Below are 26,414 nucleotides of genomic sequence, written 5' to 3' on the forward strand. Positions count from 1 at the left end.
TATTCCTTTAAGATCTTCGCATTTATAAAAATTCTAGTAGAAATTTATTCATTCAAATTCCATTAGGACATTAAAATATTACAAGATTTCTTTAAGGGACGCATTAACGGTTTTAAATAATTCACTTCTGTAGAAAAATTCAAGTATCTTTCCTTTTGGATATAGAATCTAATTATTATCGATATAATAACAAATATTTCCAAAACACTTCAAACAATCGCTTAAATATATTCAAAAGGTATCTGAAAGATAAAAATAACAACGAAATAATTCTCAATATAATAATAATACTTCTCAAAACACTGTCTATACAAATATATAAAAAATAATAATAATTCCTAAATATAATAATAATTCTTAGAACACTATCCAAACAACTATCTCTATACAAGTACTTCAAAAAGAAAGATGATAATCCACGATATAGGTAATAATAATAATTCCCAAGACACTGTCCAACCAGCTACGTACATCTGCCAAAAACTAGCAAAACTCTTTCTCGTTGTATATAGTTTCCCTTGTCCCTTAACAGCCAGCGAGCCAACAAACAACAGCTTTGGACGTACATACGCCGTTTGGTCCGACCGGAAGTTCCACGAAACTAGGAAAAAGCGCGAGTTGGAAGCGTTTTCGTAACCGGTATCGATTTCGAATACGAATAGCCGGGTGATTAATGTTACGAGAGTTCTCGTGAGTCATAAAGTTAGCGTTTCACAGCTAGGCGAAAGAGGAAGAAGAAAGAGGTGGTCCTTACAACCTCTTTCCCACCCACCTCGAGGAAACGAGAACCGACAAGAGTAGAGAGAGGCGGTAGCAGACATTGGCAGTGTAAATTTATCGTGGTGTTAAGCCGTTAATATTTGCGCTCGCCGGCATTAAATCAATGAAAAATATTCTAATTGGAATATGAAAAAAGTTGGCACGCTGTGACAGAGGGTGCCGATGCCAATTGGAAATAAAGAGGGGGGCAGGGGGGCGAGGTGAAAAAAGGAGAAAAGTCGGTGTCCCCCAACCCACCCACTCACTTGACTCGCAGCATGCCGCAGCACCCCTCGTGTTACAGAATAGAATATAAATTGTCTTAACGAGAGGCGTGCAAAGAAAAATGGCGAAAAGTTTTTCCTTATCCGGCTGTGAGAAGGAGAAGGGCTCGTTCGCAAACCTGTATTGACCTATAGATTCTACGACTGCTCCCCCGGCCACAAAGCAAGTTTACTAATTTCGCGAATCGCCCGTTCGTTTGCCAACGTACATTAACGTCACGTAATATCGCCGCGCCAAGAATGGGCGGAAATTGCAGATAGTGCGCTGTACATACTGTGTTGCTAATTGCGTTACATATATGGTTTATTGTATGTGGCGGAGTTTAAGATTTTCAGATGGTCGCACAGGGCGTAGATTCTCAAAGTGTGACTCGAACGCACTGGTGAATTGATTTTAGATGAAAATCTAGGCTAAGTAACTGTAACACAAAACAAGAACATACATTGCAAACACATGAACAAGCGAATGTGCAAATCCTCTTTATGGCCGGAAGGATGAAAAATAAAATAAAAACTGAAATAAATGAACTTAAAGATAATAGTATCGTTAACTTACAGCTGTGATGCTGTACTATACTAATTGCAATAACGTCTTTTAAATGACTAAAGTTTAGAAGATTTAACTTTATTTTGTATTTTACGTTCTCCAAGGTAGAGGCCGGTACGATGAGATCGAATTAAATGAAAAATTCCAAAATTAAGTAATCTAATCCTAAAGTATTATGGTTCCCAATGATGAACAGAGTCAAGAGTTAGAAAATTACGAAATTTTGATGTTAAAGAATTCAAAAGTTGCAAAATTTAGATAAAGAGTAGGAAATCTCGGGTATTAGGGGATGACGATTCGGTAACACGTAGGATTTCGAAGAACGCGGCACGCGTGAAGTTAAAACCCATCCCTGCCCGTGACTCGACGATTTCCAATAGCGATCGAGCGATCGCGATCCGAACCGCCAATAATTTCTCTTCTAGCCGACCGGCTGACACGAAATCCCAGGTTTTACTTCGAATACCGCATTGATTAACTTATCTAATCTAATTTAAATGCGAACGTAGGGTGAAGTGGGAGGCCACGGGAGGGCATAGGAGGCGGTGAGTGAGGAACACCGACAAGAGGAAACCAGAGGCGGGTACGAAGGGTGAAGAGGGTGGCTGTCTAGCTACCACTTTTCGTTCCGAGGACTGCAGGGGATGAACCCTTGTGGTGTAACCATGTGATACTACACACAAAGAGGGATAGACAGAGACAGATACAGAGACGAAGAGTGGGAACATTAAGCGCGATAGTGAGGCGCCTGGGCAAGGAACGAGACAAAGAGAAAAATGGGGATTCGAGAGAATGTAAGGGTGGAGTGTTCGAATCCGAGGCGAGAGTGAACGAGAAAAGGAAGACACGTGGTATGTGTGTGTACAGGTTACTTCAGAGTCAGGGGTCGATTAAGTAAAAGTTATTAGGGACGACAAAGTGGGGATGATAAAGAATAGATGTATTTTTTGTGTAGATAATAAGGCTACATAAGGGAAATTGAGTTTTAAAGTATGTACAGCCCTGATCGTAAGAATTAGAATATTTAGAGATATTATATCAGAGTACCTTCTAATCTTATACACAATGTGGTACATAGTTGTATCAGGATTACATACATAGTATTCAGATTATCAGCGAAATCAAATATATTTGGTCACAAATCTCTTAAATACTTTTGAAGAACAAAAGAGACTAAAATACAAAAATTTTTATTCATTTAGTAAGCAAAATTTTATAGCAAAATTAGCAAAATATTATATAAAATATATACGATTAATGAATCACACATGTGCAACTTATAAAATAAAAGGGATCTATATATAAAAATATGAAATTTATATTATATATAATATTGTTTAATATTTAATACCCGAGTCTCTTTCAGGTTACACAACATATAAAGATTAAACAAAAAATTGTCCTCTTATCATCCCCTACTACTTTCTTCTCGATTAGTCTACAATTCTGAAATAGCCTGTACACTAAGAGGGTGAGAAAAGGGAGGAAGACATCAGAAAAGGAAAGGGTAGGGGGTGGTAGAGAGCGGTTGCACGAGATAATGAGAGAACCGAGGGTGAAACAAAATGAAGCGATCTAGTATGGGCGGGTCGTAGGAGCAGTAATACGAACAGGGTGTACCGTGTTGAGTAAGGCGAGTTAGGGCATACAAACCGCTGTGTAACGTATCAAATCGAGTGCTGAATCCCGGATTAAATCGGCGCTCGGGAACGAAACACGGTGGGGTGAAAAGTGGGAGTGGTGGAGAGATCGGCGAACGACATCCGTGGAACGCAGGCGAAGACGAGGAAATCCACGTAGGTACAATTTTGACTAACGCTAACGTTCGCGTGAATGGGAGACACGAACGGGCCCGAGGACCGTTCCCGTTTAATTTTATTCGCTGTAAACGCCGTCGCGGCGGCGAAGAAACGTTCAACACAAGAATATGATACCTTACCAGTGTAGTGTGTTGCGTGAAGAACATGGCTTTTGGGCTTCTTCCTTGGTTCCGTTATTCTTTCTTATGAAACATCGTATTAACTTCAGTCCAGCCAAATTTATTGTGTTTCAACGTTCATCTATGAAATATATGATTATTTATAAGTAATTTGTATAGTTAGATAGATTTGTAGTAATAGTATTTGAATACGATTATAGAGGTAGCATTTACCATCTTTTTATGGAGTTAGGAAATTCTAGATATGAATTACTCTACAAAGATTATTTGCACAAAACTATATGTAGCTACGATGAGTATAACGAAAACAATCATTACTGTACATTTTATTCAGAATCTAAAATTCGTGTACTATACATATTCGAAAAATAATGCCTAAAATATAGGTTATGTTGTAATATAATTATGATCGACGTGAGAGAAACACTCTAATTATGCTTGTTTGCATGTATTATATGATTCTTGGTATTCTTGCCGCAATAATTTGAAAGCGCAATATTTCATTGCTCGTAGAACCACACATGATTGACAGTGCAATAATAACGGCGATTACGACAATATTGAAGCACCGGCTGACTTTGTTACCGAACATAACTGGGGGATTTCCCCTCTGATACTCGGACACCCTAACCGCCCTTAACTTACTGCATTAGTTTCGCAAATTGAAGAATTCTGGCTTTATTTCCACTCCACTCTCCTATTCTCTGCATTCAAGCAGAAACTTATAGTATGAATACTATTGAATACGATATTAGAACACGAATTTTCAATAATATTTAATAACTGTTACAACTAACCTCGATAAAGATAGATATTTTATACTCGTAATAATTAGACTGCGATATTTATGCAGTTTCATATTTTTATGAACATGACTGATTCCAATGCAATTGTATAATAAATAAGCTCAAAATATTTGTTTGAACTTTCGTAACCTTCAATGGTTGTCAAATGCGTTTTATAACTTTTGTATAACTGCCTACCTTTTCGATACGATGTTGAATGACTTGTTTTTGAATGGCTTGTATCCTTTGACATAATTGTCGAGTAATAATTGATTTTCACCTATCTCACTTTTTTCGTAAATACGTACATATGTGATTCCCTTGAAAAGTGAAAAGAAACGAAGTCTTTGAAAATTAGGAACATTTCGATTGAAGTATACCATTGTCACGCAATGGCGCATCTTTCAAATAAATTTAACACAAATATACTCTATCATTCCCACTTTTAAAACAAAAAACCGAAGTTAAATGTGAGCAGTATTACCAAAACTTACAAAATGAAATAACCTTATGATCGTTTCTCCAGAAGCATGATAAACATATCTGGATTAAATTATGTCTAGATCGTGTTAAAACAACAGGGTACGTTAAGACGGCCCAATAAAAAGAAAAGAACACCATCGGTTTACGTCCCCCCCCTCCTTTGTGAATATCGCTTACCATCCTCCCTTCTCTATTTATCATCCGACTACTCATCTGCTGACTTGTTATTAAATTAATCCTTCGTTTAGTCAAATTGATGCATTGATATCATAGAGCACTCATAACTCACGGCACCCTTTCCGCCACGATTAGTACACGCGCGCAGCCGTTTTCACGCGCGACCCCTGATTCAAGCGAGAGAGAAGCAAGGGGGACAACTCTACTCTGCAATTCCCTATTTGCGCCGATGCAGACTCCACTATTTATTAACATCATTACTTATCATTTCAACCACTCGTGCATCACGATGACGTTACGCCGAGATAAATGCATTCTATTCGCGAACGCACGGCGCAAGCTTTATTTAATGGTCACCGACTAGATGCTTCGAATCAATGAATAACGATCGATTTCTTTCTGATCAGCGCCACGTAGCGAAAGAACATAGAAAGAACTATCGACTTTCGATAGTCGTACAAGAGTCGCATCGATCATTTACTGTTAGATCGCTTCTTAAATATGTATGATAAGTAACCGAAAAAATTGTACCGTTCTTTTATTTTATAACAAAAAGGAAGATGTAAAACATAAAGACTAAAGTTATAATACAACTAATAAAAATAAAGGAATTAGAACGAAGAATATCAAAATGTATTTGCACATCGCTTTCCTTGTATTTACGGTTCTCGCTTAGTTATAAGGTAATATGTACGTAATGTGTGTCTCATGTCTGTAAAATGTGAAATGAACATTACTGATGATTACTGAGATATGTTTACATTCAATTAGATAGAATCACAGTCGCGTTTTCATTGAAATTTCCATTCAAATCAATGTTGCATTTAGTTATATTTTAACCTCTCTGCGGTACTCTAACTTTTATGTTCCAATCTTATTTCTGTTTTAATAAGCAAAAAGATTCAATGTTAGAAGAAAAATTTTAGTACGAAGCTGAAATTATTGTCGAAAATTTTTTTTAAATGATAAAATACGACTATATATTTCGAAAGTAACCCAAAATAAGTAACAAGACATTAAATATTTCATATAATTGTCATTCATTAAAAGTGCAAATATTAAAAAGGAATCTTGGCCCAAAAACGATGTATCTACCGCTTTGCATATTATATGATTTTTGAATTCCTATGAATATTGAATATTCATGTACCGCATTACGGGTTAATAATAAACCTTCGATTCCACGAACGACAAAAACGCAAGAAAATAAAAACACGAAAATTAATTTTTGCGAGAAACAATAAAACCGTATGTAGCAGACCTATAATAATAGAAATGCAGCCGAAAGTTTATCATCGAACAGTTTGATTCGATCAATCATGAAACGACAGCGGGCAAATACCGAAATCGGTGGGTCCGGCGTAATTAGTATACGCGATAGAGACGTTGATGGCCGCGGAAGTTTTATTTTCCGTTTCCTCCTCGGACCCGTTTTCAATTTGAATACCGATTAATCTGACCGAATAATCTTACCGTATATTTCGCGCGGTATTCCTCCCGATATTCGTTTGAGGGCATTTTTTAAAACTAAAACGTTCCACTTTATCGTGGCGCGCAGCAATTAATAATAACACGCAATCGGGCGTATCTTTTATAACCTTTCGGAGTATAAATCGCGAAATTCTGGAATTATCAGGCAGCCGGAATGAAAGGCTATTTCCGTCGCGCGGAATCACGGGCAATATTTTACGTGGGATTGGGGTTGAACGCGGACACATCGACGTTTGATATTTTTATGCAGTGGCGCCACCGCGGAGAGATTTACGAGGCAGATATGCGATCACAAAATGTCCGACACTAAATCAAACATGTTGCATCGGAAAACATCAGAAATTATTATTGGGACTTTTATGGGATCGACGGGAGCGAAAGGAACGTACAATGTAACTCGACGCGCCGTTTCATTGAGAGTATCTTCCCGAGGATCTATCGCGGAATAAATCGTGATATATTAGGCCCTTCTGTTCTCTCGGTTTTATATCCGACGCAAGAAACTTATAGCTACTTATTCGACTGACTTTTATAAGTCACTGTTGTGAATGCCAATAGTACAAATTGCTTCTTTACTGCCGAAATTAACACTTGTGCCAGTCTTTTCAGACCCAGACCAGGAATAATTTTTCTTTCTTCATCTTTTACGAGTCTAAGATTTCTGGCATTTCTTAAATATGTAAGTATTTCGTAAATTGAATATATGTATATGTATGTACGAGTATTACGATTGAATAAAAGATGAAATCATGTTATATCACATTTAAGAGTTTACGTGTATTTATCAGTGCCAATATAAATTTTATTGTTGCGTTTTACCTGACAGAAAGAACTCCTCCATAAATCCGCAAATATATCTTGTCAATAGCCGTTAATCATTCTCAATAAAAAATAAAACAAGATAAATTTTTTGGCTACTAACAATACTATAAATTTGTACTTAGCACGTGTATAATGCAAATGATTTATTGAAGGGCTGTCTTTCTACGTATCATTAAAATTTACATAAAATGGAAGATTTGTTGATGTATGAATGTAATACGAAAGATTACTATTGAAAAACATTTATGTATCTCTGAAAGCAGCTGAAATAGAGTGCGCTATGCTACAGCGAGGATCAATTCTAACTTTGTCGGTACATCAGTTTTAGAATAGATTCCATAGGATAACATACTTAGGAAATATGTATATACATGTATCATTAACATCACCACCTGCAAAAGATTATATAGCATCCTATCCAATCTTTCTAGTGAATTATATAATTATTAGATTGCGAAGTTTTTATGCATTTATGGGAAATTTAAGTGCAGATACGCATAAAATGTATATAATATAGAAAAATATAGAAACTTTTCAAAGTACAGCATTTATCATAAAATTAGTGGATGAAACAAATATTCACCTATGTATAGGTTCCATTCTCTTCATTTTGTATAAACATCCGCAATCTAATAATAATAATACACATAAGTATCATGATCTATGACTAGATATTACTAAAATTATAAATAATTAAAAAGGATGAAGAAATTTATACAAATGTGTCAGCTCAATGAAATAAAATCTGCTATATTAGAGCTGTTCTCATACTACTAATGAAGGAACACAAGTTTTCCTACCTTCCATCCCCTCTACTCCGACGGCCCTTTCATTCTTTATCCTTAGAAGAAATAAAGGCAGAGTCGTAATAGTAGGATGATTAATATCCGGCTGACAGTTTGTGAAACGGGCAGCCAATAAACGGGATAAAAATACTGGTGAAAAATAGCGTGCTCATTAGGGGTACAGTGACATCTGCGACTGCTGCGTCGAAAGTCTTCGAGGAGCATGGAAAAGGCTCTTGGACGAAGGGAACAAAGAAGACAGGTTTATTAAACTAATGGCGGATCATTTTAATATTCCAATGGGAGCACGTTGCATTCGCTGACTCGTGGAACTTAATAACTTCTTTCCCGACGATATTATTATCTCTTTTTCTAATCATCATTAAAGTTGATAATTTTCTGCAATTAAGAAAGATAGTCAAATCAGAATACTTAAAAAATTAAAAAATTGTACACATTTCTTGTTTATAAATGTAGTTACGAATTAATTAATGATTTTAATTTTTGGAGCATGAAATACAATTACAATAACAGTACTGATTTTAAGGAAATTTTAATAGTATGTGAAGTAGAATTTTTTATTTTGCAAAACGTATAACATTAAAAAAAGTATTTCCTGCTATTTCTTCCAATTAAATGCTTCGATATACGTTTAAAACATTTTTTAAGTAATTTTTCAAGCAACATGCTCCTTTATTTGTATTTTTTTTACTTGTTACAAGCTTTTTACTTGTTTAACTTTTATCCATGGTAATTTTTAATTAAAAAAAAATAGACTACAGATGTCGCTCGCTAGTTGCATTAAATGTACACAATGTACGGAACTTTCATCGGCTAATAATTTATTATTATATATATTAATGAAACAAATATATCGATTATATGATAAAAAATAATACATTCTTTATTGTACCGGGATTTTTCTTTTACAGAAAGAATGGGTGACGGTAAGTTGATTATGGTACTACTAGACATAACCTCTTAATCAATTAAATGAATTAAAATCACAATTTTTGTAATGTTTTATCAAAACTTTTAATTTCAATTTTCTAATTTCAATTTATTTGTCTTACAGAAGAAGTAATACGCCGGAGATTACTGATAGATGGAGATGGAATTGGAGATGATCGTCGAATAAACATGCTTTTAAAGTCATTTATAAAATGGGCAAATAGTCCAGAAGTAGATAATACTTTACATGAAAGAATGTTATCCCAGTTAGCTCAATGTGAATTTGCACAACGAAAATCCAGACTAGTCTCAAATATGAGTCAAGAAGAATTAAAAAGCTATGAACAATTGTCAAAAGAAATTGAAATACAAATAGAGGAGGCTAAGAGGGACATAGAAAAAACAAAAGCAGAATTACAAGATGCAAAACGTGTTAGGAAAAATAGAATAGAATATGACGTACTAGCAAAAGTTATAAATGAGCAGCCAGATAGAGTAGAAACCAATTTAAAACTTGCTACATTATGTGAAGAGTTGAGCAAGTTAAAGGTAAAAACCATTGCACCATAATAATTAAGAAAGAGTTTATTTTATTTCTATAAACTTAAAATGATTTTCTTGATGTTTAGGAAAAGTCTAAACAATTAGAACACAAATTGGAAATGAGACGTAAACAATTTCATGTCCTAATATCTTCCATACATTCTTTACAAGGAATGTTAGATGAATGCGATGAGGAAATAATGGATGTAAGTTTAGAAAATTATGAAGATACAGATACTTCTACAGCTATAAAAACTGAAACATCTTGAAATGAAATTATTTTGTAAATATTTATAATTTTATAAATGCTTTAATATAATAGCATTGCCTTTGTATCTTATATAAAAATTCTCCTTTTCTTTCTAAATATATTGTATAGGTTTGCAAACGTAAAGCAATAAAAACACATTTAGTGTTCTCAAACTTTACAAAGTGAAATAATATGTATGTACATAAAAATATATTATCCAATTCTTAGTTTTAACTTGCTAGTTTTTGGAACATGTCTAATAGTTAAAGACAACCTAGTTCCCCGTTTTAATATTTCTCCTTCCGAAAATTTGTCTCCGCATATACTCAAGTTTTTTATCACAGACTTTGAAACAACATCTGTGTCTCTTTCTGCAATTGAGTGCAAGTAATTGTGATATAAGTCTCCTTGGAGAATGAATAGACTCCTACGTTCTAACAGAAAACTGAACTCTAAATTAGGTTGGTGTTGCTGAAACAAAATTTTGCATGTAATTTATACACATACATACAACTATTTTTATAATTATCATCACAACCTCTGTACTGTCAAGCCTTTTATAGAAATCTAAAAGTGTATGAGAGCCACAACTTATGGTTGTTACAATTGGATGAAAGAGTGGACCATCTGAATGTGCCTAATAAATACATATTATAATATGCTTTATATCTCGTTATGTATGGATATATATCTTGTTTAATTTGTAACTATACCATTATTCCTTGACCAGGTAGATATTCATTAAGTAAAACATGATTAGGTAGTTTATTTTTTTCAAATATATCACATGATGATACTTTATTAATGTATTTTTGGAGCCACTGAAAACTTATTGTTAATATAATAAAATATATGTGTATCAGTTTATTTTAATATTATATAATAGATTCTTTCTATCGTGAGGACATTAGTTATTACAACAAATTATTATAAATACTTACAATTGGTATTTCTTCAGCTATCATGCCTCTTGGGTGAGGAATACCACCCCAATTTTGTAATCTACGATGAGTTAATTGTGTCCACTTTGGTAATGGAGCACTATTCACATATTTTGTTATTTCATCTTCTTCCTCTTGTGTAATAAAATTTGGAATATAAATAGCTAAGTCTGGTACCTATAAAAATGTCAAAAGTCAAAATTATTTTAAGTAAAATAAAACATAACCTTTAGTAAATAAACTTCATATTAAAACAAACCTCTGGAATCACATTTTCACGAAAAATATGTTTGTGTTCTTCCATTTTTTGATGATTGAAGTAAGGTACTTAAAAAAATGTTCGGGAAATATTCAGATATTGACTTATTACTTATAAAAAGGCAAATATTTTTGAACGCTAGTTTTGTACATGTTCAAACACAATGTATACATCTGTAAATAAAGTCATATATAGATTTATTAAAAGAATTAAATTTCTCTTTTATAATGAAATTCATATATTTTCTAAATTTTTTTAATTTATAACTTTTTATGCATTATCGATAATATACAACATTAATCGAAAAGCTTTTGTTCTTAAATTTTTAAAACTTCATACATATGAAAGAACCAACCCTTTTTCTTATGAATCCATAAGCGTTTAATAATTAAGTTGTTTCCTTTCTAATCAATATTATATTCCATTCCATAATAAATTAAGAGTTAATTATTTTTTTTCATAGAAATACAATATTTCGTGTCTTCATGATATTAAAAGATATTATCTTACTGAACATGTAGATGCAAACGCCAGAAATTGCTTAGAAATGCATTTGCGTAAAATCAATCTTATGGAAGGGAATATCCTTCACACAACTGTATGTAAAACACAACTCCTTAAATACATAGCGACGTAAAACGATCTCTCCACCCCATTATGTTAAACTTGTCAATTTAAATAAATAAAGAAGAAAGATGGATAAGAATCGGGCAATAAATAAAATGGATAACAAGGAATTAAAACTTGTTCATCAGGTATATATATCCTTCAAGTTCTACTGCGTCTTTAAAATTGTATCAACTATTATTAATATTAGCAAAATATTTATTATCTAATGAATATAAACACACAAATTTTATAGTTCCTTATAGACCATGATTTTGAAAATACTGCCGATGCATTGATGGTAGAAGCAACAATAAAAGGTTTTAAACATCTTAAGAATGATTTGCAGACCGAAGGCGAAAAGTACGAAAATTGTTACGAACAATTAATGTTCAGCTATAAAACAGGAGATTGGAAAACATTCTTCAACGTATAATAAAAAATATTGATCAAATATATTATATTACATGTAATAAGAAATATAATTTGTTGGAACTTTCTATTTCTAGTTATGGAATTTGATAGTACCTGAAGATGCTAAACAAACGAAAGCTTGTAAAATTTTAATGTTACATATATATGTGTATTTTGCAATGTTACCTAAACACATGTTAATGTTACATTGGTATAAAAAAAAAGGTATTTATAACACTCAATATATGTAAAGAGTAAATATAAATTTTATATTCTTAAAAAATTAAAAATCTTATTTTTTAAATCATTCAGATAAAACACAAGCAGCTGTAAGTGATCTTGTGACATCATCTAATCAACAAGATTCTGAATGTGAAGAAGTAATTTTAATCTGTTTTAACCCTCTAATTTTTGTTTATAAATTCATGTCATATTTATTCTGCTCTCATTTACTACATTTATCTTTTTGTAAGAACATCAAATGTGAGATTGTTTTTTTTTTTTTTTGTTTTAATTGCAATATAAATTTTGCACAAAATTTTAAAATGAATAACATAAATAGCTGTACGCACAAAGATTCAGTGTGTTTGTAATGACTGATTTAACATTAATAATACACAGAATTTTATGACTGAAATAGAGAAGAACATGAATGATAGTATGGAACGGTTACGTACATTTCTAAATACAACAGGTAAAGAATTAGAAAATGATGCAGAATTAAGACCTTATTTTGCATTTCCTTTTATGGAAGATCCATATGCAGAACCATTTCTTTCTAACATATTTGAAAAAAGTTGGTCAGATAAACTGACAAACCATTTACAGCTCTTTCTCAAAAATTACAAACAACAAGTAAGGTACAAGTTGCTACAAAAATATAATATAAATAAAATATGTCATGAAAATATATGCAATTTTAAGAGTTTTAGCAATACAAAATATAATGATGAAAATTCAGACAAATTTTCTTCAAGTTATACATCATTATCAGAAGATTCCAAAAAAGATGTGATTGCAAAGAAGGCAATTAAAAACAATAATGTACCAATCATACCAAATGATAGAAACATTCCAATGTTTTTGGAAGATGATGAATCTGAAGAGCAACCTATTTTTTATGATAGTATAAAGTATAGTCAAAAATCAAAGTGAGAAATGTTTAGTATTCTTCTGATATAATGACAATCTAAATATCATCTTCTTTTATTATTTTTTCTTTTTGTAGAAGTATACAGACTGTATCAATGAATTCTTCAGGAGAAGAGATATATTCATCACACTTTACTAAAAGGAATAAAAAATTGATGCAGTGTACTCAAGAGTTAGCAGTAGCAAAATCTCATTTATGCAGTGTTCATTCCAATTATGAAAAGCTAAAAATCAGATTTCATAAACTGCATGCTGATTATCATAAACTGATGAGCATTGCAAGAGTATTAACAAGTGCCTTAGAGGATTCTGTAAAAGGACAAGTAATTGATTTCCAGGCTATGTTAGAAACTTGTATAAGAATCTTTCCAGATTTGTTTAATCAAAATATAAAAGATAGTACACATGTAAGCACTGAGAATTTGATGTGTATATTATCTTTTGTATATTATTATATTATATTTTATTTGTTTATAGTGTTCATCAGAATTGTTATTAGCAAAATCTCGTTCTGATATGAAAACTATTGAGTATTCAAACTCAAACAATATATTTATTCCTCCAAAATTATTGAATTTCAAAAAAATCAAATTACATTTAATTAATGGAAGCATTAAAACAAAACTATTTCTTTTGCAAGCATTGCGAAGGGTAAGACAAATTAATTAATTAATATCTATTTAATATAAATACATAAACATTTTTTTTTAGAAAATAACATTTAGTCAACCTGGAGAAAGAGATGAAACGGTGCATGAATATATAAGTAAAGACTTGTTGGGACTTCACAGTCAAATTGCTAGTTATAGGGGCAAATCTATTTTGCCATATCTATTAACGCCACAAAACATTATCATACCACATCCTTTACAACAATCAGTCACGAGATTATTGAATGCATTGGCATCATTTAGATGTGGAAGAGACTATTTATCATTTGATTCTACTGTTGTTGATACGGTATTGTGACACTAACAAAATTGTAAATATCAAAACTTTAAAAAAGATTATAGAATTAATAAGATAAACGTTTTAGGTATTCAAGTGCATGAATAGTATTTCTGATAATAATATAGATACATTGACTTGCAATATGATGATTGCAATGTTACAAAAATTATCTTTACGTAAACAACAAAGGATTTATATGATAGAAAATGGATTAATGGAATGGTTGATCCATCACCTACATGATCAATATCGTGTTATGGATTCTTATCGATTGGAATATGCTACGGCTCTTTTAATGAATTTATCGTTGCATCAAACAGCTCAAAGAAGAGTGTCAACAATGGCGCCTTTACTTATGTCAACATTAATTGATTTGCTCTTAATGGATCATGAATCGGTATAATATATGTGTCGTGTTTCATATTTTCTAAAATTACGAATTATGATACGCATTATGCATATACATATATACATGTATTTATGATGTATATTTAAATCAGGCATTACCATATATCAATGGAGCCTTAAATAATTTCTTGGCGAATCACGTATTCAACGAGGAAGCAAAACGAATTAAATTCTCATCTATAATAGAACAATACAGTAAATATAAAACTGGCGAGATAAGGTAAAATATTTTTTTATGAGATATAAGTTAGATTATATCAAATAAAATATTTAAATAAGATGGGAAAAACAGGAAACACTTGGATCATATTCTAAAGATACATAGAGGTGAAATTACTATTAAAACGGAAGACGAGGAAATGGCAGATAATGATAATGTGGGTAATGATTTATAAAATGTCTTATATTTTGCTGAAAAAAAGAAAAACTTTCAGGAGGAATTTGATGTATTGGAAAGTCAATTGGACGAAAATGATCCGGTAAAGAATAATTACGGAGAATTGTGTGGAGAATCGTTATTAGAGTCATGTTATACAATTTTACCAAAGACAATTCAAGAAAAGGAAACAATATCCGACGAATTATCATTTCCGCAATTTAAAACAGAAACAATAGATTCTGCTATGCAGAATAATCAAATTAAAAATTTATCTTCTGAACACGAATCAATACAACATGAAGAAATTTTACCAAGGTATTGTTATAGCATGTCGACCTTAATTTCATTAATATGTAAAACTAATAAAATTAAATAAAAAGATAGTTTTATTGATAAAGTAAAAATATATACTTTTATGAAAATTATAAACTTCTTTTATACATTTCAAGAAAATTGGTAAATAGCAAGCCTAACGTGAAAACTAAAAATAATATTGTAATACTACAAAATTCTATTAAAAAGACAATCTCGTATCCTAAACCACAGCCACGTGTAGTCGAATTAAAATCTTCTCCGACAAAGGTATTTAACGAGAAATTAACTATCAAATTAAAATTTAAAATTTATATTTATAACGTTTTTAAGGATCGGCAAATTTTTAAAGTGCAAGTGGCGAACGAAAGGTGGAACTCGAAGAATGATAAGACTTTCGTAAAAGAAATTCATAATGAAAGTGCTATGTATCTTTATGAAAATCATACTTCGAAGTTTGTTATATTTTTTTAGGATAAAGATATAATATAACGAGACGTTTAATTGAACTTTTTTACAGGGAAAGCAGCAAAACGACACTAGCATCCTCGATGCTCCTAGGAATCGGAAGCGAAGCTGAATCAACAGGTAGGAATTTTATTTAAAATGATCTTTCGACCGATTTCACTTTATTGGAAAAAATTAGGAAAAGAATATTTAATGCGTAACAACCATTTATAAATTTCTAAACGTCCACTGATTTTACCACGTTTGACAGGATTTACTGTAAGCACTATCTAGTGAAAGCTTTATAACTTTCTCTTAAACATGTACTTGGTCATGATTTCGAAAAAATTGGAGCGACCATATGAAAGCAATAAAATCTAAGATGAATCATATCATCGAACGTATTCTATAAAATAACGTGAATCTAAAAGTTATAATTTTATTATCGCTTTTATATTTTTTCAGTAATGGAGAAACTCAGCAGCATAGCGTCATTGTGAGTCGAAATTCTAATGTGATACAAACGCACTGTATGATTTTAAACTTAGTTATGCACCATTGTAAATTTTTATATTAAGATTTTAACCTTTTTATACGCCACAAATTATTGAATAAATTTCATATTTTATTTACCGTTATCAAGCTTTTTCTTTAGAAAATATCGATAATCATACGAAATTGGAACTTTCTTTATAGGAATACCGAAGATAGCAATAGGATTGCCAACGATAAGGTTTCATGGACGCAAGAGACAAAATCCGATACAGAGGAAGCATTTTTAGCTAAGCCAAAGCTTCCACGAACTCCGCCATAATTAAAACCAGATCTCAAGAATATAATAAAAAGAGATGAATATTATACTCCCTTCATTTATACAATAATTTTATTTTAAACAACAAACATAAACAGTATTTAATTAAAATTAAATATTTCATATAATAAATATGTACAAAACATAACATAACATACTTCCCTCACGCTTGTCTAACGTATCAATAATAACCGGGATATGGACTAGCATGCCCTGGTATGTAGCTATTGCTCCGATATCTTCTCAGTGGTGGACTATCTGCATAACTGTTACCACTGGAACTACCATGTAAGCCAGACATCGATGAATAACCAATCGGTGAACTGCTATGATATGAATTCATGAAGCTGGGTTTACTCTTATAACTTCCAATAATCTTATTAAGGTACGAAGGTCCGCCAAGATAAGATTGGCTAACATAACTGCTCGGTCTACCTTCTTTAATCGCGGCCAGTTTTCCACTGCCTTTACCATAACTACTGAGCAAGTAATCAACGTCTTGCTCCTTCGAAAGGTAGTTCAAACCTGCACTGGAGGTATAATCACCCAAATGCTTATTATACTTGCCGAATTTTCCTGATCCATAAGCACCAGCGCTTCCTCGAACGTTGCCGAATGGACTGCTTTGGCCAGAGTTGGCCAAAAACATAGAAGAAGTATAATCACGTCCCATATTCCCGTGATTTCCTCGCACGTAGCGAGTATCAGGATTCATGGAGTAGATGTCGGTCATGAACTTGTTACTTCCTCCAAAAGTATTTTCTTTATGCTTTCCGTACGAATAATCGGTACTAGGGCTGTTGAAGAGATTAGAAACTTCTCTGTTGTAAGCTGGGTCAGCACTGTCTATGAATCCTGTATTTTGAGATGTGTGACTCCTAAAAGAATCTCCAGAATAATCTCCTCTAAACGAAGAAGCCTCTGAAGTCTCTGGATAGCTTCCTGTATTAGTAGCACCGGATATGTTATCAGAAAATCTCATATAAGAAGGATTCTTGTGTTTGTTAGCGGAGAATTGATTGAAATCCGACCCAGCTTGATCGCTGCCTTGCGTGTAAGCCTCGAAACCCGAATCAGCATTGTTGTTGTTATTATTATAACTGTCAAAACTGGATTGTGCAGCGTTGTTAGGGAAATAAGAGCTCGACGCAAGATTATCGTGAGTGGTAGCAGTAGTATAAGTAGTAGAGAAACCAGTATTATGGGAACTGGGTGAAAATCCGTTGTAAGAGCTGCTCCTTAAACTTTCATCGAGGTTTCCTTGGCTCCTGCTGTTGGTCAACGAGTGTCCAGTATTTCCTCCACCGTAAAAGTCCATGTTTTCTCTATGACCTTCTTTCCCAGGTATGTAGGCACCGTTGATAATATTGCTGTTATACTCGAAACCATTGTTCTCCCCGCTGATAGAATAGCCTGTAATAAATTTGTGAAATAAAATGAAAAAATTATTTTAAAAATTTTCAGTAGAAAAATTTTATATTAAAAAGAATTTTAGCAAAATTGCAATAACAGTTAAAAAAGGAGAACAATATTACTTCGAATATTTTAATTGCCATATTTAAAATATTAATATTTAAATAATTTAAATATAATTGGAATATTATTTGTTACTAATAGTTTGCTAATATAAAAAATGTATTACAGTCACAAGAAAATTTGTTCGAAAGAATGTCGTATTTTAAAAGGCATAAGAAATACGTACTGTTAACCGATGCCGGTGGTTCCGCGTGGGTCAGCAGGATGCAACCGAGGACTACTGCACTCTAAAAGTGGAACAATTTCACCATAAATTAATACTCATCCTCCAACGGCCAACAATCTTCTACTTAAAGCATAAACACTAACAAACATCTCTACCAATAAATAGTTAGATATACAGTTACAAAGTTAATCTAAAAAGTTAATCAACCATTTCACCTGTTATAAAAATTCAAGTTTTGAACAAAACTCGGAAGAGTAATATTACGATTTCGATTATGGCATTAAAAATTTCATTGAATTGGATTCAAAATGAAATTTCGCGATTTCACAGATATTATTTTACAACTTATTCAGTACTCACGAGCGAAATGAAATTCGCCATGACAAAAGAAGAGAAGAAGTCCAAAAAGGTTTCAACTACGTTAACTGGTGACTGAATCTCTTAGGACAAATTGAAACTACACACATACTGACACGCGAATCGATTCCTTACCGTTTTATACTCCTAGGAATCCCTCCTCGTTCACAAAAAGGTAAAAGCGATCTTGATGTGCACATACTGATAGGACATTGGTTGGTATCCGACCATACAGAGCAGGGAGAAAGAGTCAACCTGATTTAACTCTTCACTTTTACGGGGAAAGCAATGGGTCAGCCCGCGCGCAACTAACTATTCAGTGAACTATGAGGAGCATGACCTACCTAACGTAATTAGACTTTTTAATACATATAGAAAAGTCTCCCTTTCCCCAAACATCAGCTTGGTTACTCAAAATATAGTAATGACTCTGGCTCTTTTTACAAGGTATGTCATTGGGATGAGTCTTAGTAATTATAGATTATATGTGAATGTATGCAGAGAGAGAGAGAGAGAGAGAGAGAGAGAGAGAGAGAGAGAAATACAGTAAGTTAAAATAGATTAGTTTTAGATTTGCTGTATGTATCTATCTTTTTACTTCCCGCTCTTAAATATTTATGTTTTTAAGCATTCTTGTGAACGAATTCGTTTTTAAGAGTAAATTTTATTACAATTATTGATATTAATCATCTTCAAAATACAGTAAGATAGAATAACTTCATATTTGACATCTGTTTTTAATCGAGTTTTTGCTTTCAAGTATTTCTTTAAACCAAAGTTCTTTCAGAAGTGAATTTTATTACAATTATTGATATTAATCATTTTTAATATATTATAATAATATGTAATTTTCCTGGAAATGTAAAAACAAGATGTTCATCTTAATATCTCTTCCATAGAGTGTAAAAAGGTAAAAATTTACTAAAAAAACGTATAAATACCTTCTCTATATATAAGTGATCACATAAAGAATAGAATTTAATTAGAGATACTATTAATAGATTGTTTAGTTTGAATGTAACTATAGTTTTCGTGTCTTCTCAACAGTCAGCTTAATCGACAGGCTTCGACGCAGCCAGTGTATTGCGAGCTTTCGTAAAAATGTAGCCCCGATTTCTATGCATTATCATTGCCAAGGTTAACAGACATTTGTTACGGTAGATGGATAACTTTCTTACAGTGAGAAACGAAACCGCGTTACGTCTTCTTTTGAATTACAAATACCATAATTTCCACTACAATGTTACTCATTACAGGTCCAATTACCACGTAAAATGTGTACTATTTATCCTGTAACTCTTTTTTCGGAATTTTGAATTCGGCGCTCTCATATTAACTATTCAATATTGTCCTATTATTAATTATGATTTAATTAAATGTGCATATTTGAATTAATATTTAATTGGGTTATAATCTAAATATAATATTATAATTATTTTTTTCGTAAACATACCGAGACATAAATAAGATAGTGCTTAGTAAATAAATTGCGGATATTTATTTTATAGATGTCCAAACCATAATGATTTCTACAACATTTAATAAATGAAACAATTTTCTACCGAAGCTCTAATATTACAATTATATTCTCAAATTAATGAATTTGTATAAAAATCCGTAGTCTATTAATAAATAAGAATATGATTTCAGTGTTGTTCACGGCTAGAGGGTTAACGAACATAGATGAAGTTGAATAACGATTACATAAAGTTATTGGTAAGTAGTCGAGTTGTTCACACGCAATGTTTATAGGAGCAAGATGGAAGAAGATCTACTGAAAAACGGACGTGCCTGTATTTCAAAACATAGTCATAGATAATGATGCTCAGGAATACTTATCTTTCTCCAGGCATCAAATTCGTAAACATCAGAAAGAACGTTTTGCTCGGTTTACATCCGCATAAAATGCACGAGTATCTTGAATACCAATCGCCTTTCGTACGAAAGAAAGTTTCATGAAGTTCCCTTCAAAGATCATAGTAAGTCCAATTCGATAATATCAATCTGTAATTGTATTTTATTTAAACAACATTATTATAATACAATAGTTAACCTCAATATTAATATTTGACCATAAAAAGTGCGTAAATTAATATTTAAATGCCTTAAGGAAAAAATTAATGTAATTGTACGTATTTTCTTAATCAAGTGTATGCAAGTAAAATGGTTCAGGTGTTAAAATTGCAAATAAATAGAAAACAAGTCACGTTAAGGAAAGGAAACGGCATAGATCATTTTGATTCCACTCTAATAGGCAATAGAAGATTGATCCTCTCACTACATCAATTATTATGCAAACATGCTTCGAAAGACGCACTTTCTACCATGCGTGAATAATTTACATCAATTAGCAAACATTATACAGTAGCAGTTGATAATAAAATGTTGAAAACAATTGGAAACGATAAAAGCTACATTTAATTCCGCTACGCCTTTCCAATTTTCATGGTCCAACTTCACTCCTGTTTCAATGAACGAAAAGATTTTTAATACTTTTAAGGAAAACTTCTGCATAAAATTGAACTCTTGCATAATTTCCTTAATCTTCAATCTGGAAAATTTATTAATGGGGCTCCATGATATGCATAAAAATGAAACTGGACTTTGAAATATAATTTGTTAATTTAAATTTCCCGCGGGTTAGGCAGGAAATTGTTTAGCAATAGTAAAACAGCCAAGTCAAAAATAACCCAAAGTATGTAGCAGAATTCAAATTGATAAAATAAAAAAAAGATACATTACAATTTTTGTACTTTGTTATGTAATTTAATATGTGCAATCTTTTTGTAGACCTTGCGTGCAAAATCCGTTTCCGGATGCTTTGAAAATGTATTCCAACGTTTCACCAATATTTATAACTGCGTTCATTAAGATCTGATGACGCACTAACATAATATAAAGAGAAACGTGCTTTTTTAAAATAAACTATATATCGCAGTATAGTATTTAATCATCTGATTAAGAACCTTCTTTGAGATTAAAGCAGCTATTCTTTTTTAAGGTAAGAAATTCAAAGTACTTTTCTTATTAATATTTCATCGCACATCATTAAAATCTTTTATTCTATCGTTTCAGAGTTATTTTAATATCGAATGTCAAAAAAGGAAAATTTCTGATAAAAATTGAAGATCGTGACACAAAGTTATGAGACAGCATATGTAGATCGCAATGGGACGATCGCATGCTGCGTTCTGACATGAAAACCGGAATGACACTGCTACATCCTTGTCATTATCTTTTGCAATGCTTTCTACTTTCTGCACACGCGTTTACAAGTGTATTCATTTGAAACGTACATTGACCATGTGCGTCGGTCAGCTGAATTCCAACATATTAACGACAATGACCTAGGATACTTTATCCCTGTTTATAAATCACAAATAATCAAACACGTTGATCCAGTCGCTACAAACAATTACAGTTGATATATTTCATTTCTTCACTTTTTTTTTGTAGGAAATCTATATTTAAAATGACAGAAATAGATTTCAAAAACGATATTCTTTAATGCAATAGCAACCTCTGTTTTAGTAAATAACTTTTCTTTATTGAAATTAAATTGTAATTGTAACATGTAAGTGGCCTGTTGACACAGTTTTCTATTTGCCGCGAAAAAGGCATCTCCAGATCAGAGCATAAATTGTCCATTTCTAAGAGGCCATCAAATGACCGTGAAACGGTAAAAGTCGTACACGCGTAACAACGCGAGACATTAGTACAATACGAAGAAAGTAAAATGAAAATGGAAAGTGGACAGTAAACTAATTCCAAGCGGACGCTTCTTTGATGTCGTTGCATATATGTAGAACATTCTGCCTTTTATGAGCCGCACGAAACACATGTGTGTCGTATTGCATATTTATTATATGTATATTCTTGGACAGTAAGTCTGAACTAAACATCGAGAAAAATCGAACCATCTTCGTGGAAAACACAAATTATATTTTTTTTATCGGAAAACGTTCCATGAATTTAAAATGCAAAAGATAGAAAATTTTATAATTTAGATCATCATATTTTTAGTTATATTTAGTAAGAAAAATAAATCAAATTTCATAAATAATTTAGTTATGTAATATTTTTCTACAATTAGAAAATAGAAAGATTTTCTCGTTAATTGTGAAGATAAGATTAAAATAGAAAGAATATAAATAAGTTATGATAAGGTATAAGCATGTGCGCTACACTTTCAAACTCAGAAATATTTGTGGTGCGAAAGTTGCAAAGATATGTAGTAATACCGGTTGCGGCTCAGCTTCACGCATCTTCACATGCTTGGCATATCCTGAATACGATGACAAGATTCTATGCAAGGACCTATTCTAGTTACTTTATCATAGTATTATAACCCTATACTTTGATGTTAGAAAATTATTCATTTTATAAGTCACAAATCATAATATGAATTTAACATAGAGAAGTAAATTAAAAATTGTACGAGATAATATTCGTAATATATTATGTATTAATATATATTAGATAATATATTATTATTATAATATATTATCTCATATATATTAAATTTTGTTAATTTTTCCAATTGAAAAATATATTATTATATCGAATACAACATAATCAATAAGAGTAAATAAATTGGTGTAATGAACTATTAAATGAAATACTAAAGTAACACTAAACTCATCATGATGAAAATTTCGTTCTCTCTTTTTCCCGCTATCAAAATTGAATCTATGCCAATAAAAATTGTTCTATATGCCACGCATGCGCTCAGTATCCTGAGAAAGTGCCAATTAAGGAGAAGTTCGATCCTATGCAACGCATCTATACATAGTATCTTACTTATGTAGATAACTTTGATTGCAATGTGACAAATTGCACTCTTTGCGATGAAATTATACAGAAAACATAACCATCACCATCAATTGGGGGAATTCAAATTCGACCGTATATTTCTACCTTACTATCGTTAACTGTAATTGCTTAGTCAATTGTGTTATCAACCAATAATAAAAAGTTGTTTTAAAATCGAACCAACAACCATGACTTTTAGTGAGTACACGTATTAGCAAGATCAGAAATGTCAGCACGTAAATTTGGTATAACATACTTTTTTATTATAAAATATTTAAGCGCAATAGGTTAAATAATAGATATAATGATTTTTATTGATATTGAAACATCATAATTTTTTTGGGAAATTATTGCTTTATATATTCGTTTACAGTAGTTATAGAACTATTTGCTTTTTTATATACTATAATATTTATTTTATAAACCGATAAATTAAATAATAGCGATATATAAAATCGCACAAATAATTGAACAATGTGTAAGTTACATCAACTTTATGTGAAATATATACACATCTACAATATATGTATAAATATATAAATTTTGTTTAACGTACTATTATCCGAAATTTTTACAATTCTAAATTTTATCATTAATTATTTTATTGTCTATTATGTAAAAAACTATGCATTAGATAAACCAATTTTATGTTTCTACTAACTGGAATATAAATGTTTTAGTATACAAAAAACAATCAGTTCAACAATACTATCATAAATAAATATCTAGAGCAACAATTCTTCAAACATTATTATATCTACATATTAGTATGAGTCATTGTATAAATTGTATAAAAAGATTGTGCTTCTTTTGATACTACAAAGTGATATAATAATATTTTAAATAATATAGTCCAAATATATTAAAAAATTAATATTTTTCCAGTTAGAATTATTACACCCGATAGCATAGAATATCGTTATTTTCCTATCACAAAATCTCGCCTCAGGCTGAGTATGCAAGCTGCTCATGATGCAAGAATTTCCTTACGTACACATTTGGGTGGAGACTCAAATGTGTATGAGGTATGTCTATATCTTGTTAAAAATAAATATTATATTTACCGAACACTTGCACATAACATAAATATAAATATATTCTATATTGACAGATTATTATTGGAGGATGGAGAAACACAATGTCAGCCATTAAAAGGAATAACCAAGAACAAGATGTGGCAGAAGCAGAAACAAGAAACATATTAAATGCTCAGTATATGTTCAATATTTGGATTCAGTAAGAAACTAAAACTACTCTTATATAAAAATATCACTTTATTCAAACCCGAAAGGAAACAGCAATTTAATTCTTAGATGGTGTTGTGATGGAACTTTAAAGATTGGTCGTCAAAATGGTGATGTTTTTCTAGCATACAAAGACAGAAATCCGTTTGTTATAAATTATATAGGGGTTAGCACAGCGTGGGGTGCAACTGGTGAATTTTTGATAGAAGGTATCTCTTACAAATTAATCAAATAATATTTCAAATTAATAAACATGTTATTAAACATTACTATTATTAAACATTATTAGACATTTCTATATATCCATTTTAGAATCACCGTGTACATCTCTAGTTGTTAGGCAACAATTGGTAGACACTTGCTACTGTTGGATAGATTATAACGAATCGGATGGTCTTCCACAAAATGCTGTAATGGCCTCAGAAGATGGTTTGTATATAGGCCGCGTTCATCACAGAGATTCGATCACACCTGGTGGTATCAGAAATAATGTATGTACAATCCCATGGGGTGGAGCCTCTCACGATAAAAAAGATTTTCAAATATTATGCGGCAAAGATGTGAATTGGGTAAAATCATGGGAAGGAAGTGTTCCTTTGTACGCTCTTCCTGCCGGTGAAACCGAAGATGGCCACGCTCTTTTTATAGGCAGAGTGTTACACGAAGGTGTATATCACATAGGAAAAATACAGCCGAATCATCAAATATGTTATATAGGCGTACACGGCCATGAAGAACGTTACATAGATTATGAAACTTTAGTCGTTTGTGATTATTATGCTGTGGAATATGTTGGTAGATAAAATTCTTCTTGTGGAAAATAGTTATTTTTCATACAAATTATTTTTTTATGTCATAAATATTTATATGATTGTAACTCTAATTTAATAGAGATAATATATAAATTTAAAAGAGAATTATAAATAGTATTATGACGGTATTAAAGAATGATGAAATATTTACTCAGAAATCTAATGGGATATAGTCTCATATGCAAGCTTTCATTGAATGATACCATTAAAATTTTATAAGCAATATAACATTGAAAGGAAACAAGATACTTTTCAAATAATGGAGAAGCAAATTAATTGATTTTCACGATTTTGAAAATTATAGATCAATTTTTTATGAGCATATACTAAATGCCATAAGGAGGACTGGGAAAGAAATTACAAAAAGATCCCAAAAGCGTTCTATATATATATATATATATACATTGAAAATGATAATAAATATTATCATAATTGTAATAAGTGTAAATACTATGTAGTATATGTGCTGACACAAGTGCACAATAAATATTACTTATTTATAATTTTGAAATTTATTCCATTCTTTATTATTGAGGACTAAAAATTAGATAAATTTGGATCCATTGGTATGATTAATACTATTATCTTATCAACTGAATAAGTATGTAATATATTATTGTAACGAACAAAAAATAATGTTTAGAATCATCATCACCATTATTGATTCTTTTCTTATCTGTGATTACAATTTATTACTATTAAAAAATTAATATATATTTGTAACATCATGAAGATAATTATTGTTTCTTAAGTGTAAATTGCTCTTCATCTACAGTATTCGTCAAACTTTGCTGCTCTCTGGACTTTAGATCATTAATATCATTATGATGCATGTGTATATTCATATTAACAACAACATGAATTGGAAATAAAGTAATATTTTGGATTATTTTTAAAGGATTATTCATAAAAACACTTCCTCCATAGGATAATATATTTCTTAAGCCTCGACTACTGTATGAATAAGTGATATCACAGGCATTTTTTGAGA

The 26,414-nt window shown here is 31.4% G+C and overlaps 5 protein-coding genes across 9 annotated transcripts; 3 read left to right on the forward strand and 2 right to left on the reverse strand.

The window, feature by feature from the left end:
• The first annotated feature begins 8,841 nt into the window (after nucleotides 1-8,841).
• Nucleotides 8,842-9,885, forward strand: LOC132913908 (THO complex subunit 7 homolog). Its single transcript, XM_060972569.1, has 3 exons — nucleotides 8,842-9,019; nucleotides 9,148-9,572; nucleotides 9,653-9,885. Exons 1-3 carry the CDS (start codon nucleotides 9,010-9,012, stop codon nucleotides 9,833-9,835), a joined length of 618 nt encoding a protein of 205 aa, XP_060828552.1. The 5' UTR covers nucleotides 8,842-9,009; the 3' UTR covers nucleotides 9,836-9,885.
• Nucleotides 9,857-11,496, reverse strand: LOC132913907 (alpha-ketoglutarate-dependent dioxygenase alkB homolog 6). Its single transcript, XM_060972568.1, has 6 exons — nucleotides 11,372-11,496; nucleotides 11,017-11,189; nucleotides 10,758-10,934; nucleotides 10,530-10,637; nucleotides 10,355-10,453; nucleotides 9,857-10,287 (listed from the first exon to the last, which is right to left on the reverse strand). Exons 2-6 carry the CDS (start codon nucleotides 11,059-11,061, stop codon nucleotides 10,030-10,032), a joined length of 687 nt encoding a protein of 228 aa, XP_060828551.1. The 5' UTR covers nucleotides 11,062-11,189; nucleotides 11,372-11,496; the 3' UTR covers nucleotides 9,857-10,029.
• A 43-nt stretch (nucleotides 11,497-11,539) lies between these two features.
• On the forward strand, nucleotides 11,540-16,649 carry LOC132913879 (lisH domain-containing protein ARMC9-like). 3 transcript variants are annotated; one of them, XM_060972500.1, is made up of 17 exons: nucleotides 11,540-11,771; nucleotides 11,879-12,052; nucleotides 12,132-12,261; nucleotides 12,349-12,416; nucleotides 12,658-12,891; nucleotides 12,961-13,187; nucleotides 13,265-13,595; nucleotides 13,666-13,839; nucleotides 13,900-14,148; nucleotides 14,225-14,536; nucleotides 14,640-14,767; nucleotides 14,840-14,924; nucleotides 14,982-15,241; nucleotides 15,376-15,693; nucleotides 15,759-15,826; nucleotides 16,151-16,181; nucleotides 16,382-16,649. In XM_060972500.1, the coding sequence occupies exons 1-17, from the start codon at nucleotides 11,712-11,714 to the stop codon at nucleotides 16,497-16,499; spliced, it is 2,967 nt and encodes a 988-aa protein (XP_060828483.1). In that variant the 5' UTR covers nucleotides 11,540-11,711; the 3' UTR covers nucleotides 16,500-16,649. The 3 variants fall into 3 exon arrangements, with proteins under 3 accessions (XP_060828483.1, XP_060828485.1, XP_060828484.1); XM_060972501.1 differs by having other exon boundaries at nucleotides 11,686-11,771; nucleotides 11,889-12,052; XM_060972502.1 differs by lacking the exon at nucleotides 15,376-15,693 and having other exon boundaries at nucleotides 11,543-11,771.
• On the reverse strand, nucleotides 16,551-18,795 carry LOC132913893 (probable serine/threonine-protein kinase clkA). 2 transcript variants are annotated; one of them, XM_060972544.1, is made up of 3 exons: nucleotides 18,691-18,795; nucleotides 18,199-18,259; nucleotides 16,551-17,909 (listed from the first exon to the last, which is right to left on the reverse strand). In XM_060972544.1, the coding sequence occupies exon 3, from the start codon at nucleotides 17,812-17,814 to the stop codon at nucleotides 16,678-16,680; it is 1,137 nt and encodes a 378-aa protein (XP_060828527.1). In that variant the 5' UTR covers nucleotides 17,815-17,909; nucleotides 18,199-18,259; nucleotides 18,691-18,795; the 3' UTR covers nucleotides 16,551-16,677. The 2 variants fall into 2 exon arrangements, with proteins under 2 accessions (XP_060828527.1, XP_060828526.1); XM_060972543.1 differs by lacking the exon at nucleotides 18,691-18,795 and adding an exon at nucleotides 18,559-18,665.
• A 4,391-nt stretch (nucleotides 18,796-23,186) lies between these two features.
• LOC132913902 (uncharacterized) lies at nucleotides 23,187-25,926 on the forward strand. Of its 2 annotated transcripts, none has more exons than XM_060972558.1 (5): nucleotides 23,187-23,612; nucleotides 24,253-24,392; nucleotides 24,479-24,603; nucleotides 24,681-24,820; nucleotides 24,924-25,926. In XM_060972558.1, the coding sequence occupies exons 1-5, from the start codon at nucleotides 23,594-23,596 to the stop codon at nucleotides 25,412-25,414; spliced, it is 915 nt and encodes a 304-aa protein (XP_060828541.1). In that variant the 5' UTR covers nucleotides 23,187-23,593; the 3' UTR covers nucleotides 25,415-25,926. The 2 variants fall into 2 exon arrangements, with proteins under 2 accessions (XP_060828541.1, XP_060828542.1); XM_060972559.1 differs by having other exon boundaries at nucleotides 23,191-23,565.
• Nucleotides 25,927-26,414: the final 488 nt, after the last annotated feature.

Source organism: Bombus pascuorum, chromosome 14, assembly GCF_905332965.1.
Source record: "Bombus pascuorum chromosome 14, iyBomPasc1.1, whole genome shotgun sequence".
NCBI classification, from domain to species: Eukaryota; Metazoa; Arthropoda; class Insecta; order Hymenoptera; family Apidae; genus Bombus; species Bombus pascuorum.